We start from the raw sequence: 16,598 nt of genomic DNA, 5'->3' as shown, positions 1-16,598 counted from the left end.
TAGTTCAACCTCAATATAAGGAACATTAATATAATGAAATTCCCGATACAGCGAAATATTTACATTTTCATAACTTCTTGTCCATAGAACACCATGTATCTAGAACCTCAATATAACCAAGTGTGTTCACACACAATTACAATTTGATATTTACATTTTGATATTCAGGTCAGTAAATTGCCGATTTTACCGAATTCAGTATGTTTTGATTCCGTTATAATTACGCAAGCAGCTCTGTGACATTTCATATTTGTACGAATGATTTCGCTTGTTTAGACGGAATGTTTATGCCTGAAGGGAGACTGTTGTTAGTGTGAATCACTTGTAAAAGCTACCAGAAAGAAAACAAGAGCTTTGGGCAGCCAGATAACAAAACCCCAGATTTCTCTCCAGGATTCTTGCCAGAGAAATAAAAAATTCTGCAAGGAACTTCTATTAAAAAATAACACCCCATTTTCGCCCCACTGAACTTAAGAAAATACAAGACCCGAAAAAGAAAACCTTAGTATACTGCACATGAAATAGTCACTTATGTCTCCACACCTGTAGTATTTAGAGTTCAGGTGTGGAGACATTTGTTGACCCAACCAAGGTTGCAGAAAACTTCAAATTCCTAATCTGTTCTGCTGCTGTGTGCTTTCAATAACGCTGAAAATGTTAGAAATGTGTTACAACAAAATCGACAGGCAAAATTAATTGCCTGAAGGGGATACAAATGAAGCTAAACGTTTCAGTACTGCTCCAACAGATTTTTGCAACACTAGTTTGTGTAAATTCACACGCTTCCATATGCGTGCAATGTGCTTTTAGCACGCACTGCACCCTCCTTTGAATATACTTCTTGAACAAAGTATTCAAACGAAATAAGATTGAGCCACAAATACGAGTAGGATAAACATTTATTTTACCGGCTTATACTATGCGGGTGGATATCATTCTTTCATGGGTAGACAAACACACAGCATGGCTACAGTAATAATTACATCTAAAAACTCATGCGAATGTGCCATCATAATGTGGGGAACTGTACAAGCACTTTCTCACGCTGGAACATAAGCGTGGACTTTCTTACACAATGCACACAAAGATTCGGCAGGAAAACATAAATAAAAGAAATGGTGACGTTGCCTGTACCAATGCGACTGCAGTGTCGATACAAATTTGCTGACAGCGATAAAAAAAGATGCAGACACGCAGTTGTCATGCACGCGTAGCGTAGAGTCACTTTGCGTTGACCACGGCATGCACGCTTTGCAGCATCGGCGACATTGCAGTGACGTTTCTTTTCCACGCAGACCGCGCAAGGGGGAACGCAAATCACCACTGTCCTTTTGCAGCACTCCCAACGTCATTGCACCATGTCTTTTTACATCAACGTTATGTACAGGAACAAAAAAAAAAACGAAGGAGACACACCAGAGTCTTAAATACACGTCTCTCTGTCCTCGACGTTTCTGAGCTGTCCGGCACGCACCACCGAGAATTCCGGACAAGCGACAAACAGGTGTCCGTCGATCACCGCACGAGCAACGGTGTCCCACACCGACATCCGGTTGTGGCGGTTACTCCTGGTAGACATCTCTTGCAACCGCAAGTATAAACGTTCGGGGAAAGCAGACGCTCCTCGGTAGATGAGTACGCAAATGCGTGCGCGCACACACAGACAGAAAGCATGGCCTCCAACGAAAACAACATGCACTTGTCTCCCTTCGGATGTTTAGATGCGCTTTGGCCGATCTTTGGGCGTAGCACGCGGCAGAGGCTTCATAGGGTTTGACGGAATTGCAAAATCCTCTGCGTTCACAGGCTTTACATACGCCTGTGAGGAACATAACAGCTTTCATACATCCTTGAAGAAAAGGGTCTCCTCGAATGAACAAATAACTTAACATGAAACCATCAGTATAACAAGAAAGAAGGGGGCGAAAGGAAATTGTTACCACTACGATAGATATGAACGTCTTACATAATAATCACGATTATGGTTTCAAAACAAACAGAAGCGAGAAGGGGAACCTCGTCAACTGTAAATGTAACAATGACCAAGGCTATATGTACAGCCACAGAGATGTCGCTATAATGCGACACAGTGTAAAACATGTAAAAAGGTCATAAATAAATAATAAAAAAAAAAGAGTCCACTAAAAACTTGTAGCCTTCTCCCTCCATTTGTTGCATCATCATCGACTCGATCCAGTTATTGCCTATTTCTTTCTTCTTTTTTTAAATGTTACGGAGTCCTGTACTGCTCAGGCTGGCCAATGCATGATCCTTCAACGAAGACATGGACAGGCCTGATCCACTTGGTCCCGCTACCGCAGGATGGACTACTGGCATAGTTAGGTCATTTGCGTCATGGAGCGAGAATAAACTTTGCTCCAACAAGCTCAGCTTCAGTATGCATTTGGCATTGCCATCCGTTGAACGGTTGACCCCTCGCAGGTGCCTCGATGCAAAAAGTCAAGGACGAGACAAGAAATGCTTCTGGGAGACACACCAAACAAGTTTCTCCTGCTACTTGACTTAAAAGAAAAGTCTTAATCCCGTTTCAATTATGCTTGCCAATTGAGGTGAAGTGACAAGGTTGCCTGGCTCAACGGTTTTGGAGCAACACAAGTTGACAGCATATGGCAAGCTATGCAGTTCGTAGGTTGTCTTTGAAGCAAACAATCTATTATTTAATATTTCCTGCAGGGCGACCTTCGAGGGCATTAATATGAACTTGACTGAAAAACGGCATTACTTGAGCGTATGGAAGAAGTCTGTAAGCATGAAACACTTGCCGCAGTTGTAAAAACATTTCTTTCGTGTCGTGACAACTTAACATACATGACAAAGCTATGAAACGTGTGCCTACAGAAATGAACTGAAGTTACATAGTGTCCCGCAACCAGGGACACTGGCCATCAGTGCCTGGTGCGTACGGAATACGCAACAGAAGGTGAGTGTTGGGGAAAGACGTCGCTAGCATAACCATTGTTATGGTAACAAATGCCGAAATGCGAAAGGAAGCCATGGCACGTTGAACGAGAGTCAGTGTTAACAATTTCTCGAAACCCTAAATACCACTCATGCTAAACAGGATGCACCAGAAGTGACGTGGTAAGGAAAAGAGCATGTAATTTAAGCTAGACATTCAAACTGTGTAACCTGGCATTGCTGAAGCACGAAAGCTTGCCAATTAGCTAGCTGCACAATGCTCACAACTGACCGTAGTTAGTCACTGATGCCGACATACAAGTTAGGCCTAGATTCAGAAGAATGGAGTCGCCCTGAACCCCTCAGCAACACTGTCTCATTTCAAGTACACAGGACAATTCCTTGACTTGGAATATTGCAAATCTCTCTAAACGTACACGCAGCATTAAAGAAAAGCAAAGTTGCATCCCAATCTGGATGTGTCAGCACATGGCATTGCCTGTGACAATAAATGCCATCCAAACTGCAACACAGATCGCAGAGCAATCAGCTGAAAGCGGAAGACGACGATGGCAGCTCAAGATAACGTCTTTCCATGACATATATAGCAGAGCGCAATTTTAGCGAATGGCAGTAAAGTGCATCCTTTGTTGGGAATCAACATGACAGATTTGCATTTGGACAAGAGCAGCACAGTGGAGCGTCACAGGTTGCCAGGCTTCGTGGTTGAAAACGTGAAAGTGCGTTACAGCTTACGCTTTAAGAAAATGTCTGACCAATAAGAAACTCAACAACACTGTAATGTTTCTTCTCCTCCGTCGAAAAAAGTGGTTCGAAAGTTGCTGGCGACTCTGCAGAATCTCCAGACCATCATGCCTTTTCTCACTTATAACCAATGACGAGATAGCAAGAGGGTGCTCTATATTAGAAAAAGAAAGAATAGTGTACAACCTCAAGGCAAGTTTCACATGTGACATTATGCAATAAAGAAAAAAAAAAAATCGGGACTGCACTTTTGCGAGTATCCAAATAGTTTTTCTAACACGTTATTAAAAGCCACAAATCACAGCTGTGCTTTACCTATGCAGTATTTCCTTCACGATTCTCAATATCATCTATATAGGCATCAAAAAGCACATTTTTCTTCGTTTTTTTACAGTTAATGCCTGAACGTGGTCACCAATACAGGTTCACATGAACGCAGGTATAGACACATGAACACAAGTTCGATATGTGACACACATATTGTGTTGACCGAACGAAAAAAATAAAAAGGTAAACGTGGCTGACAAAACTGGTGATCTGTCAGCACTCTCTTTGATCAGAACTTCCGCATGTCGAAAAATAGATACTTTTCCACAAAGAAACAAGATTAAATATCATATCTGCACAAACCAAGTGAACACAATTTGAGGGAGAACTTTTTCTTGGCCCAGAGAGCAGAAAAATGAATAATAAAAAAACAGTATAAGTTAGGAGCTTGTGAATATAAAAGAAATTGTGAATGATGAATCGAATATTGTCCTATTGGATTTGGCCTTCAAATCGAATAACCAGCATCCGTAAATGCTAATATTTTCTGAATAATCTTCTAATACTTCAAGTTGTCAACAACACCAGAACACACAAATTGGAGCAGAAATACTTTAAATTGCATCACTGTGGCCACATAGACATAAAACATAAGGAGTTGCATAGCGGAGAGCGTTACGTTGCTCGGGGAGCCAGATCTTACTGGCTAAGAAGTGATCATACGCAGTCTCTAAAAGCCCTCCATAATGTGAACGAGCTGGTTATTTCTCTTTTCCTAATGCTCCCATTTATGGGTCTTAATAAACAATGCTTCATAATGCACAATGTAATCAGAAAGGCTCATCAAAATTACGAATATTAGGACGTCAACCTCGCTCTATGTCGCAGCTGAATATATCTGTTCGTTATTTGGAAACTACGGTATTTCAATGGCATTTCATATTCAATTAGATTTGCTTGCGACACTATTCAATTCATATTCAATTCAGTCTGAAAAAGTACAATTCGCACGCACCTAGCACAAATATAACGCAAAGCACAATCACAGGCTTCGAGCGTACGATTGTCGCACCCCCTTGCCCCCTCTCCGTACACCACTCCCGCAATGTGCGTATTCTCCTGACACTGGCAGCAGACCGACTTCACTGCACGGCCCAGCCTGGTGGTACAGAACATTGCGCAATGAAGGATGAAACAAATTAATTTGAGGCAAAAAGAAACAAGAACATTGTTTTCAGAGCATCACTCTCGGCACAACACCAGGCACTTTTTTGTCAAGCTGATAATTTCGCAAAAGATATCATAATAATAACGTTCTATTTTTGTTGGTAGAGTACCAAGTGACATAGATGAAAATGGTACGTTACACGCACGGTGTTGCCACGGCGGTCTATGGCACCTGACACCTTGAAGAGTGTAGCAAGTAAGCACAAATTGTGGCCCTTCTTGGAATTCGCAAACCTTCAAATCACATCGCAAGCAGGCAAGGCACAATCTCTGCACAATCGGATATTTGTGACCGTCTCTGACCAAGACATCAACGCACCAGTCACAACCTGTACCTGTCATCATGCTGACATAAAAGCCTGAACTGCAACAACATATGGGTCGCTTTTCTGCACTGCGTACCGAGTGAGGGCACGGAACTTGGCAACAACTCTGGATGGCAGAGCCAAGACGAGCCAAGACAAAAATCAAGAAGCAGTAGCAGAAAGTTGCGCAGGCGTCTCAATAATATCATGTTACCAGGTGTGAAAGGCAATCGGAAATGTAGCCGTTTGTTGATCCTTCTTGGTCCCGAGTGACTCACGAGTAACAACTTTCCCGGCAGCCTTGATACGGTCGCTCTTGCTCGATTTGCACTGAAGAAAAACATTTGCCACAGCCAAGTTCAGTAGAATCACTAGCGAGTACCCCTGGAATATGCACACCTCTCAGGGTCCAAATTGCGACGTGGCACCATTTTGCACAGTTTGCTTCGATGAAGTTCACGGTCACAAGAGAACGGCAGTGCGATCCCGAACATTGCAAGTCATGCTCTGCACACGCAACCACAGCTAAATGCTCTCCGCGATTCTGATACAACACAAATGGGCCACCATGCGCCCATAATCTGATACTGTCAAATCTCATAGGCGCATTCCTTACCAAAATACCTTCGTTACATCCGAAATTTGCTAAAAACGCATATCTGTAAAACGCTGATATTGGCAAGAAAATTCTAATTTATTTCATAACATCTGTGCTCTTTGTGTCAAGGTCTGACTGTAATTAGATTGTGGTAGATCATATAGTTTATAGGCTTACAAGATTAAATACATTTCTTTTCGCAACAAACAAAATCAACAGCACACTTCACAACCTGCAAGAAAAACTAGCTCCTTTTCGACTGTGAGCAGCCCCGTCTCAACCGAGAGCGCAAGATCTAGGATCTCCGTCCCAGGTGTTGAGCCTGTGGCGGATACAGTATGGTGCCGGGCACTCCTGATGTTGCGATTGCTAGGTACACAAATTCAGAGCTCTGCACGCAACCGGAGCGCTTAAGACAAATGGGGGACAATGCAAACAGCTTCGAAAACAACTATACATACAAGCACAGGACACACCGGGAGCGGTCGCGAGACATGTGGGCAGACCGAAGAAGAAGCAGAGAGGGTTTGTTGACGATGGCTGATGACGAGGGGCGGCACACTGTCGCCCCTCACAAATGGCGCTGGCGAAGGTGGCAGTGGGTATCGCGATGAGCACTGCCGGGACTCCGTCCTCCGCACTGGATGGCAGTTGCGGAGGACGGAGGAGGAGAATGTGAAGAAGCGATGGGGGAAACGATGAGTGCCGGGTCGTGCTGTTACGAACAGTGCACTTCGACGGGCCGCGGCGAGGTCGGGGGAGAAGAACAGGCCCCTGGCTGGGAGACGATGACAGCGGAGATACTCGGCAGCACAGGCGCGCCTGCAAGAAGGCGCACACCCATCAAGCGCTTCCTGCTTCCTGCCTGCCTCAAGTTCATGACGCAATCAGTGATACAGTCAACACCCGTAACAAAGTTGCCCAGCATGAGCGCCAGGCTTTGGGCAGGAGAGGGCAATAAAATGTAACAACGGAAATATCAACAAATGACATAATAAATAGTTCCAGTACAGCAGTTACACAGCAGTAAAAGCAAACACTCCTCATTAACAAAGAGCCTACTTATCACTTATAACATAAAACTAGACAAAAAAGAAACATTTAATATGCACATGAACATCCGTTTGAGAAAATTACTCGGGCCTGCGCCCGAATAGGTAGTGACGCACTTGACATGAAACAAACACGAAAAGGCTTCTCTTATATGCAATACCGTATTTACTCGCATAATAGGCGCACTCGCATAATAGGCGCACCCCCAGTTTGGTCGCGGAAAATTTGATTTTTTTATTTCCCACATAATAGGCGCACCCCGAACTTGGCACTGTGGTCAGTACCGCATTTACACTATTGCAAGCCGACGCCCTCCTGCCCCCTCCATCTCGGGTGAAAAAAAGAAACGCAAGCACATTTCACAACCCAAGCTTATCAACGCATTTGCTGGACTACTAGTCTCATTAGTGTTGCTGCCGTCGCAGCTGCTGAGGGCCCACAGCACATAGAACATCGCGAAAACTAGCTCTTCCATTAACTACCGACACCCCCCTCCCCGAACCGCCGCGTAGCCAGCGAGCACGAGGACTTAACGCGTCCGTAAAAAGAAAAAAAGACGCATCAACGAGCGAAAAATAATTCTTCCATCAACTATCGATAACACCCCCCTCCTCTCCAAACCGCCGCGCGGATATAAGCTTTTCGCTACCTTCGCTTAGGCAGCTCGGAAAGCTGGGCGACTCTCGGAGGCCGGGCGACTCGACACAAGCGACAGTGCCATCGCCATCAATGCTCTACACATGCCGACACAGGCAAAGAAAAGACAAATCGCCGCATCTCGCCATTTTGCAAACGGCGTGCAGTTCGTGTGGTCGCGTGTTCCGCTATGGGCAAGTACGGCAGCTACACGGCTGCATTCAAACTGAAAGCTGTGCAGTATGCACTCGAGCATGGGAACCGTGCTGCAAGCAGGCATTTCAGTGTCGGAGAGACAAGCATTCGCTACTGGCGAGGTCAGCAAGAAAAACTTCAGGCCACAAAGAAGTCGCGACGGGCCTTCCGCGGTGCAAAGTCGGGGAAGTATCCGCAAGTGGAAGATCAACTAGTTCAACACATACGGGGCCTTCGACAGGACGGTTGTGCAGTGTCTCTCGACATAGTACAGACGGAGGCACGCAGAATTGCCCGAGCGCAGGGCATCGAAGCGAAAGACTTCAAAGCAAGCTCCGGATGGACAACGCGCTTCATGCGACGCCACGGACTTACCTTGAGGAGGCGCACAACGTTGTGCCAGCGCTTGCCCTCAGCATACGAGGACAAGGTACTCGATTTCCACCGTTTCGTCATACGGCTCCGGCAGGAAAAAAACTTCATTTTGTCACAAATAGGTAATGCAGATCAGACTCCTCTCTGTTTCGACATGCCAAGAAATACAACAGTAGAGGAAAAAGGTGCACGGAGTGTGCTTATCCGAACATCTGGCGCTGAAAAACAAAGGTGTACTGTCATGTTGGCAGTGACTGCGGATGGACGCAAACTGCCGCCTTATGTTATTTTTAAGAGAAAGACGCTCCCAAAGGGAAATTTCCCTCGAGACATACACGTGAGGGTCCAAGAGAAAGGTTGGATGTCCGCGGAATTGATGGTGGACTGGGTCAAGACAGTCTGGGGCCGGCGGCCGGGCGGCCTGTTGTATCCGGCCATGCTCGTTTTAGACAGTTTTCGCGGGCACCTTGTAGAACGTGTCCGAGAGAAGTTGTCAGAGGTGCGTACGGATATTGCCGTGATTCCGGGAGGCCTCACTTCCGTGCTGCAACCTTTGGACGTTTCCCTAAATAAACCTTTTAAGGACAACGTTCGAGGGCTTTACACCAATTGGATGGCTGGAGGACAGCGTCAACTAACCCCCGGTGGCAAAATTAAGAGGCCGCCTATGGAAATGCTATGCGAATGGATCGTGGAAGCTTGGCGGGAGATCTCGGATGACGTCGTCAGGAAAAGTTTCAAGAAGACTGGGATCTCCAATGCACTGGATGCAAGCGAAGACGACATGCTGTGGAGCTCAGACAAGGAAGACGAGTCTCCACCCGGCGGTGATGAGGATGTTCTCTCGGACTCGGACTCTGAATAGTCTTAATAAATTTTACGTGTGTGTTCAGTCAACGTCTCTCGCCTGTTCATTAAAAGGTAAGTAGGTAGCTTTTATTTTCCCTTTTATGCTGGATTTATTGGTGAACTATGTGAGAGTAGCCATATTCCTGACATATGTTAAAATTTAAAGCGCGGGAATGCGAGTTGAAAAAATTTCGTAAATTTTACCCCGCGTAATAGGCGCACCCCGAACTTCGCGCCGGATTTTCTGAAAAAATAGTGCGCCTATTATGCGAGTAAATACGGTATTCGTTATACAGTTAAACCTCAATATAACGAATTCAATAAGAAATTGGCAATTTAATTTCTTATATCCGAGGTCGAGCTTTTTTGCAATTAAGTACAGTCTATGATGGATGTTTTTTTTTAACATATTTTTTTAACTCTGCGGTGTAGTGCAGTGCACGACTTATTAGGTGCATTCGCAAGTAGCCGCAAGTAATTCAACCATTTGACCATCTGTGCCTGCAGCAGTTTCCATTTATTGCTTCAGTATTCCCTCACGGTGGCAGTGAAATTTCGTTATACTGAAGCTGTCTATAAGCACACTTCGTTATACTGAAGTTTAATACACATAGTGCTCTATAGATAAGAAGTTGTAAGAAGTTACATACTGTGTTATATTGGGAATTCTGTTATACTGAAGTTCGTTATATTGAGGTTTAACTGTTTTCAGAATGCTGCCCATCTACCTGTGAAACACACTGGATTAGCTGATTAACTTATTACAATTTTTTCCCTCGATAAGTTTAGGAGTTCCCACTATGTTGCTCACAGTCTTGTTTCTTAGTTCAGAGTGTAATTTTATTGCAACTACCTTCTTTCAAGTCTACTTTAAATTAGGCTCTCACTCACGGCTTCTCTTTTCCACGCATCTAGAAGTTCATTCACTTCCTTTAAATTTCCATCTTTCAAGCTTGCTGTTTTTACCGCCTTAGCACATTGCCAGTTTAACTGTCATACAGCGAATGTTTAAAGACCCCGGTCCCTGCTTTTAAAAAGTTGATGGGGGGCATTGCAGATGAGCCCCTTTCTCGAGATGCTTTTTTTTAACTTCAACTCACTCGATTCTTTTTTCTTGGCACGCTTGCGCCGCCGGTCTATGACGGCCACTTCGGCTTTCAGCTGCATGTAGACCTTACGGAGCTCTGTCAACCGGTCCTGGAGGACAGCTATCCGCTTTTCGGCGTCCATGTTGCCGTCTGCAAGTTGAACACACAATGGAAGCACACTTCACTTTTTGGGGGGCAACTGCAGCCATGATGCACGAGTGCGACACTTCAATTTTACAGCTGCTGCGACATGCACCGACATACAAAGGAAACACTGAAGAAAAGAAAATGCAAAATAAACTGAGAGGTTCCCAAACTTTCTGTCCTCCACCCCAGGTTATCTTTGACTATGAACAGTTCTTCAGCATGCACTCCAACCTAAGTGAAAAAGACAGAGAGAGAGAGAGAGAGAGAGAAAGTAAAAGAAAACAGGAAAAGCCTATCCAGGAGAAGTCGGGACCTCTACGTACCCAGAGGCAGGTCAAAGTTGAACTTGGACGGCCGGTGGAAGCTGCCCATGTGCATACTGCCGGGCATCATGGCTGTGCATGTGGTTGCTGTGGACGTTGGTGTGCAGGAGCGACTGTCACACGTCGACGACATTGGCAACGACGACTCTGCAACAGCGAATAAGAGCAGCGCGCGGTTTGCGAGGCGCTCCGAGTCTGACCAGAAGCAGACAAGTGCCGCAGCTGCACTTTCGCGTGTCCATGCAATGAAGATCACTGTATGACTGCTCACCGAAAACAATTAAATAAAATTGACAGCATAGCGGGATTTGTGGCGCACTCTTAAATTAAAAATTAAATTCTGGGGTTTTATGTGCCAGAGGGATGACCTGATTATGAGCCACGCCGTATTAGGGGAATCTGGACGCATGAGCCCACGTCTCGAAAGCAATCTGCGAAAGGGGCAGGGTGCAGCTTGTGTCAAGACCTTCGCGAGCGCTGTGTTCTTGTAGCCTCATTCGCGTTGAAGTGACAGGCAGCGTGAAGGTACAGTCGTTCGCTGCTGCGGGCTTTATCTTGAAAGCCTTACGGTCGTCTTACGGACGGACAAACAGACGGAGGGACATTTTTCTCGTTGGGTAAGCATAGAAATGCTTATACATTAAAAAGAAAATGTGCTTCTGCACGGTTACTTATCGAATTGGATTGGATTGGGTTCGACGGCGACTGTGAATTCGCGCCCTTACTGGCAGCTTCTTCGCGATACCGGAAGCGAATCGCGAAGGCCATGCTTTTGTGCGCTGCAATCGGCAATGGCTGTATGAGCACGAACTACATCATACTGGCCATGTTTAAACGTCACTATCGCTGGCGGCTGTCATCCGGGTGTCGCAACTCAAGAATCGAACGTCTGCACACGAGATTTTGGCAACTTTGTGCCTGTGCGTGTAGAACAAGAAAGCAAATAGTACGCACTAACCATTCTTAAGCAGTCAGCCAATACATTAGGTTTAATGGGGGCTGGGTGGGGGAACCTTCGCGACTACGATAAAGCCGCAATTAAACATTAAGGTGGTATGTATTAACGAGGTTTGACTGTAAACTGGACCCAGTCCATTGTGAAAAAGCCCGCATTCTGCATGCCTTTCCCAAAGTGGACAGCTGTTCACTGCACTGTAAAAAGATTTACCCCACTCACCTCTCCGTGATGCCCGGTGCGTCTTCCCTTTCGAGTCCCTGCGCACAGCAGAGAGAAGTGCCTTGCGTGCTGCTTTTCTCGCCCGCTTTCCATGTCTAAGGAGCTGTTCATCGTCGTGTGAAGGTGGCCGCTTCGTCCCCGCCAGCATTTTGTGCCGCTCCGCCGAAGAGGCACTGTCCGTCTCCCTCGACGACGATGAGTCCTCGCCGCCTTCTTTGAAGCCAACCGCTCCGTCTGCAGAACCCCGGCTGTTCTCCGAGTCTGCTGACATAGTGCTCTCACCGTCGATGCCATGAAAGTTGTCACCATCTCGTCGTGGTGAACCTGCGAGTGATGAAGAGGGCGAGTCGTTCTCAGCGCCGCCACTGTCATCTGGAGTTGTTGGGGGTGTATTGTCCAGAACGGCCGCCGATGGATCTCCGCTCGACGGTCCTGCCAAGGCTGCCTCGGCAACAGATGTGAAGATGTCCATTTTTGAAGGGCCTTGCTGCTGCTGCTGTTGCAGCTGCGGCGGTTGCTGTGCCTGTTGCTGCGGTGGTTGATGATGTGAGGAATGTGGATGATGCATGTGCTGATGATGCTGGTGATGGTGATGGTGGTGGTGATGATGGTGATGATGACCGTGAGCATGGTGATGCTGAGGCTGCTGCGATGCTTCGTCGTCACCCTCACGCGTGGGACTTGCCGGAACCTTCTCTTCACACAGCAAGAAGAGAGAGTCGGCCGACTCAGCCTGAGACTCTGTCGCCGCCGCTGCCGTCGCCTTCATCTCCACTTCCTGACCGCACACTTCGGCCAGAGTTGACAGGTAGTCATGGTGGAACGGTGGCGAGGGGCGCGCAACGGCCTTGCGCTTCTCACGTTTTATCTTGCCCGCAAATGTCCTCTCAACGTCTCCTGTGTCATCAGAATCTTCGTATGAAGCGCCACTCATCAGCTTCTTTCGCTTGCCCTTCTTGCCGGCTTCTGGATGGTCTTTGCTGGCCTTACGGATCTTGCGCTTCGCCTTCTTCATGCCTAAATCGGTCGGTTCCTCGCTGCCATCCGCATTCTTCAATTTTTTCCGTTTCTTCACCACTCGCTGCTCCCCATCACTAACTTTTCGGCACTTCTTCAAGCGGGGAGCCTTGGCCGTTGTGCCATCTGGCAGCAACTGACCTTTCATCTTCTTACGGCCTTTGAGCTTCACCTCAGCTCCGAATTTCGTCTTTGTCCCCTTAAACTTCTTCCGCTTAACCGTCCGCTTCGCTGCGGGTTCACTGCCTTCGGCGGGGCCTACCTCAACCTCTGCAGCTGACACGACCGTCTCACCACATACTGGCGGGAATTCCACAGGCTCCCCAATGCCCTTCATGCCTTCCTCTTCGATATGGAGGACGTTGGAGTTGCTGCCGTCGTCGCTGAGCGAGAGGGCCACTTTGTAGAAGTCTTGCGTGGACGCAGACTCTGACTCTTCCTTGACAAATTCGATGCGGTCCACAACACTCGCCGGCGGCTCCCTGTCAGCACTCCCCACGGGGCTAATCGGCTCGGCGTTGTCGTCATCCTCCTCCTCTTCTTCCTTGGGCAGCTCTTCATCTTCCTCATCCTCGTCCTTGCAGACGTCAAACTCTGAGGCAGGGAGCGAGTGCTCTGGCGCGAGCAGGGCGTCCCTCTCTGGACCCTCCTTGGCAACTAGCGAAGGGGGTAGAAGAAGCACGTCACTGATGCTTTCTGCCGCAAGCTCCTCCTCCTCCTCAATGTTGTCCTCGTTCTCGATGGCCGGTGGTGAGGGTGGAATTTCGACCTCCGGTTTGTCCTCAGCCTCCTCCCCCTCTTCATCCTTCTCTTCACGGACGTCCTCCTTGTTTGACAACTCTTCGCGTTTCAGCCAATCAATGTGCTTCACTGCCTCTGGCTCTGGTGCTGGTGGGAAAATAGTGATCACGCGCGTCGCAGTGATGGTAGGAGGCCTACTTGTCTCGACGGGGGGAATGACCTCGGGATGTTCGATTTCCTTCAGCTCCTCCTCGGCAACTTCACTTTTCTCTTCAACAATGGTGCACTCGTTCTCTTGTTTCAAAGAAACAGCTGCAGCGGCCACCACTTCGGGCTCAGTGGGTGGCTGTTCTTCGTCGTCGGCAACGTCTTCCGCTTTCTCGTCCTCAAAGATCACCAGGCTGCCTTCTTCCAGCAAGCTGTCCTCTTCATCGGCAACCGCAGTGTCGAGAACTTCCTCGACCTCCGCCACTTTTGTGGCTTCCTCGTCGATGTGCATCGTCATCTCACCTTCACTCTCCTCGTCGCCCCCTTCTACGGCGGCATTCTCTTGCGCGTCCTCTTTGCTCTGAGCTCGTGCAGCTGCGACGAATGCAGCCAGACTTGTGGCCGAGCCCTCGTCGATGTCCGTGTCCTCGTCGTCACACTCCATCTTCTCCTCCGCTTCCTCTGGAGGCTCCTCCTTCATCACAACCTCATGATCCAAGATGTCCGGCTTTGGCTCTGGGCTTGGCAACGGAGCATCTTCGCTGGAGTCGGTGGCCATTGCTGACATAGTCTTTTCCGTCTCCTCCGACGGTTCACCTGGTTCAATTTTGATCGAGATGTGGCTCTTCAGAGAGACATCGTCGTCATCGTCGGCCGAGCCTTCGTCGTCGTCATCCGGACCAGGTGGCGAGTGCGTTCCAGACTTCCGCCGGCTCCGACGCAGCGGTTCCGAGCCGCTGGTGGACAGCTGATCGGAGGCCAGGACTCGCTCTGACCGCGAGGCCCGCGTGGACACAGCGTTTGGTGAGGGCTTCCCAGGGGGTGGAGTCGCGGACAGGGCCCTGCTACGGTTGGACGAAACACTGGGTGGACGACCTCTGCGCACCGTTTTCTTGCCAGAAGACGGAGACTCAGATGAGCCGGGGGCATTGTTCGGTGTGCTTGGAGCTGGAGATTGTTGGTTGCCGTTAGGGCCAGACTGCGCCTTCTGCTGTGACTGGAAGTAAAGAAAGAAGCACATAAAGTACGAGGTAACTGAGTATCAGTATTCTTTTTTTTCTGTTCCAGACGCAGCGTGGCAGATCATTCATAAGTACACTTTTAAACTGCTTCAGATGCGAATTCACAAGAAATTGCAATGCACATTTACCAAGTGAAAGTTTCACTACCGCATGCATTAGTGGCTTACGCAAAAGTTTGTTGCTTTCAACCAACTTCTATAGATGCCCGAATCAGCAACAATCCCAATAAGAAGTTGTCATCTGTAAAACACCTACACCTAAAGCAAAAGCCAAACTCCTGCTCGCACTTCAAAGCCAATTTCATAAAAGGGGCTCATTTCGCAAAGCGGGCGGGCGGCCAGGCTTAAGGGGAGACGTGGGTCCCAAAACTAACTTTGTTAATCTTAGTGTGAACGGGATGATATTTAACAGTATTGTTGAGCTTTTTCTGCTGATTGCAAATATCTAATTAGATTTTGTATATCTTCATTAGAACAAATGATGCAACGTTTTTAATACAGAAATTCAATCAATTTCTTACGAGACTTTTCAAAAACTTAACTTTGTCAAAAGGAAAAACAAAGTATACGGCCAGAACGCCAGAGAGTAGCTCTAGCCAGTGATGCTATTTTTATTGTTCTCAGTGCAATTATAATGCAAAAATACCAGATGTAAACATAATTTCAATATTTTTGCTAATTTTCATTTGTATTTAGTGGCAATTAAAGTTTAGCCGGCAACGTTAGAAATAAATAAATAGCATCACCGGCTAGATCCATTCGACACAAATATATTGATACCAAACATTTTGCTGGTACTTAGAAAGAACATATGAAGATCCCCCGTAAGGCAGTGTGCGGTGTCCAAAAAAATGAAGCTGAGAAAAACAAGTTTGAACTTTCAGTTCACTATAACTTTTAATGGACTAACAATATGGCAATATAAATTGCACCACCATGTAGCCCTGTCTTTCAGCAACAAGTTCATGACATATATATGGCCATGTTGCAAAAATAACATTGAGATATTGGTTGCAAAATCATGCATAGTCATTGAAAGCAATGCCAGAAAGCTAGCACCACGAGCTTCACATTCCTATTTTAGTTCCTTGTTGTACAGAAGGCACACAAATGGCATCCCTATGCAAATAAAGTTGCGCAGAGTTCATGGCCACAATAAAATATGTCCTTTCCTCAAAGTTTATGGCTACAACAAAAAATTTGGATCAAATCCCAGTGGTGGTCGCCATATTTCAATGGAGCTGAAATGCAAAAAAGTTCCTTTGCTTGTGTTGTGGCGCTTTCCAAGTGGTCAAAATTGGTCCAGGATCATATCACGGTTTTGGAACGTAAAATCCCAGAACTCAAATTAAAAAAAAAAAAAATTATCTTTTGCACACTCTCACAATTGTGCATTCAGCAAAAGGTCACACCTATACCTATAAAAGCCCAGGACTGTAGGCAGAGTCTGTTGGTGGCATGTGCCTCTTTGCAAGCTTGTTTATCAAAGCATTTCTGTTTTTGTGATCCTTGTTGGACATGTGAAGCCTCCGACGATCCTTTCGCGCATGCCACACGTGGAGCACTCCAGCACAAGCTTGGCACAGAGCCCGTACTCCTTGGCGGGGTCCTTCGAAAGCATCAGCGTTTTCTTGGCGCACACGGGACACGGCATAAGTCCAAAAAAGTCTTGCACCACGGATAAATCC

At 46.9% G+C, this 16,598-nt stretch overlaps 1 protein-coding gene across 3 annotated transcripts in view; it reads right to left on the bottom strand.

Moving 5' to 3' along the window:
• Positions 1 to 881: 881 nt before the first annotated feature.
• The window catches only part of LOC126519269 (uncharacterized), a 56,720-nt gene continuing 41,003 nt past the window's right edge, over positions 882 to 16,598 (bottom strand). For all 3 annotated transcript variants that reach the window (XM_050168888.3, XM_055065310.2, XM_055065311.2), the window contains 4 exons: positions 11,925 to 14,886; positions 10,748 to 10,894; positions 10,290 to 10,427; positions 882 to 6,903 (listed from right to left, as the gene is read on the bottom strand). In XM_050168888.3, coding sequence (XP_050024845.1) covers positions 6,800 to 6,903; positions 10,290 to 10,427; positions 10,748 to 10,894; positions 11,925 to 14,886 — 3,351 coding nt within the window. In that variant the 3' untranslated portion in view covers positions 882 to 6,799. The remainder of the gene's footprint in view (positions 6,904 to 10,289; positions 10,428 to 10,747; positions 10,895 to 11,924; positions 14,887 to 16,598) is intronic.

The sequence above is a fragment of the Dermacentor andersoni genome, chromosome 10 (genome assembly GCF_023375885.2).
Source record: "Dermacentor andersoni chromosome 10, qqDerAnde1_hic_scaffold, whole genome shotgun sequence".
Taxonomy (NCBI): Eukaryota; Metazoa; Arthropoda; class Arachnida; order Ixodida; family Ixodidae; genus Dermacentor; species Dermacentor andersoni.
This window is presented reverse-complemented; position numbering and strand designations above follow the sequence as displayed.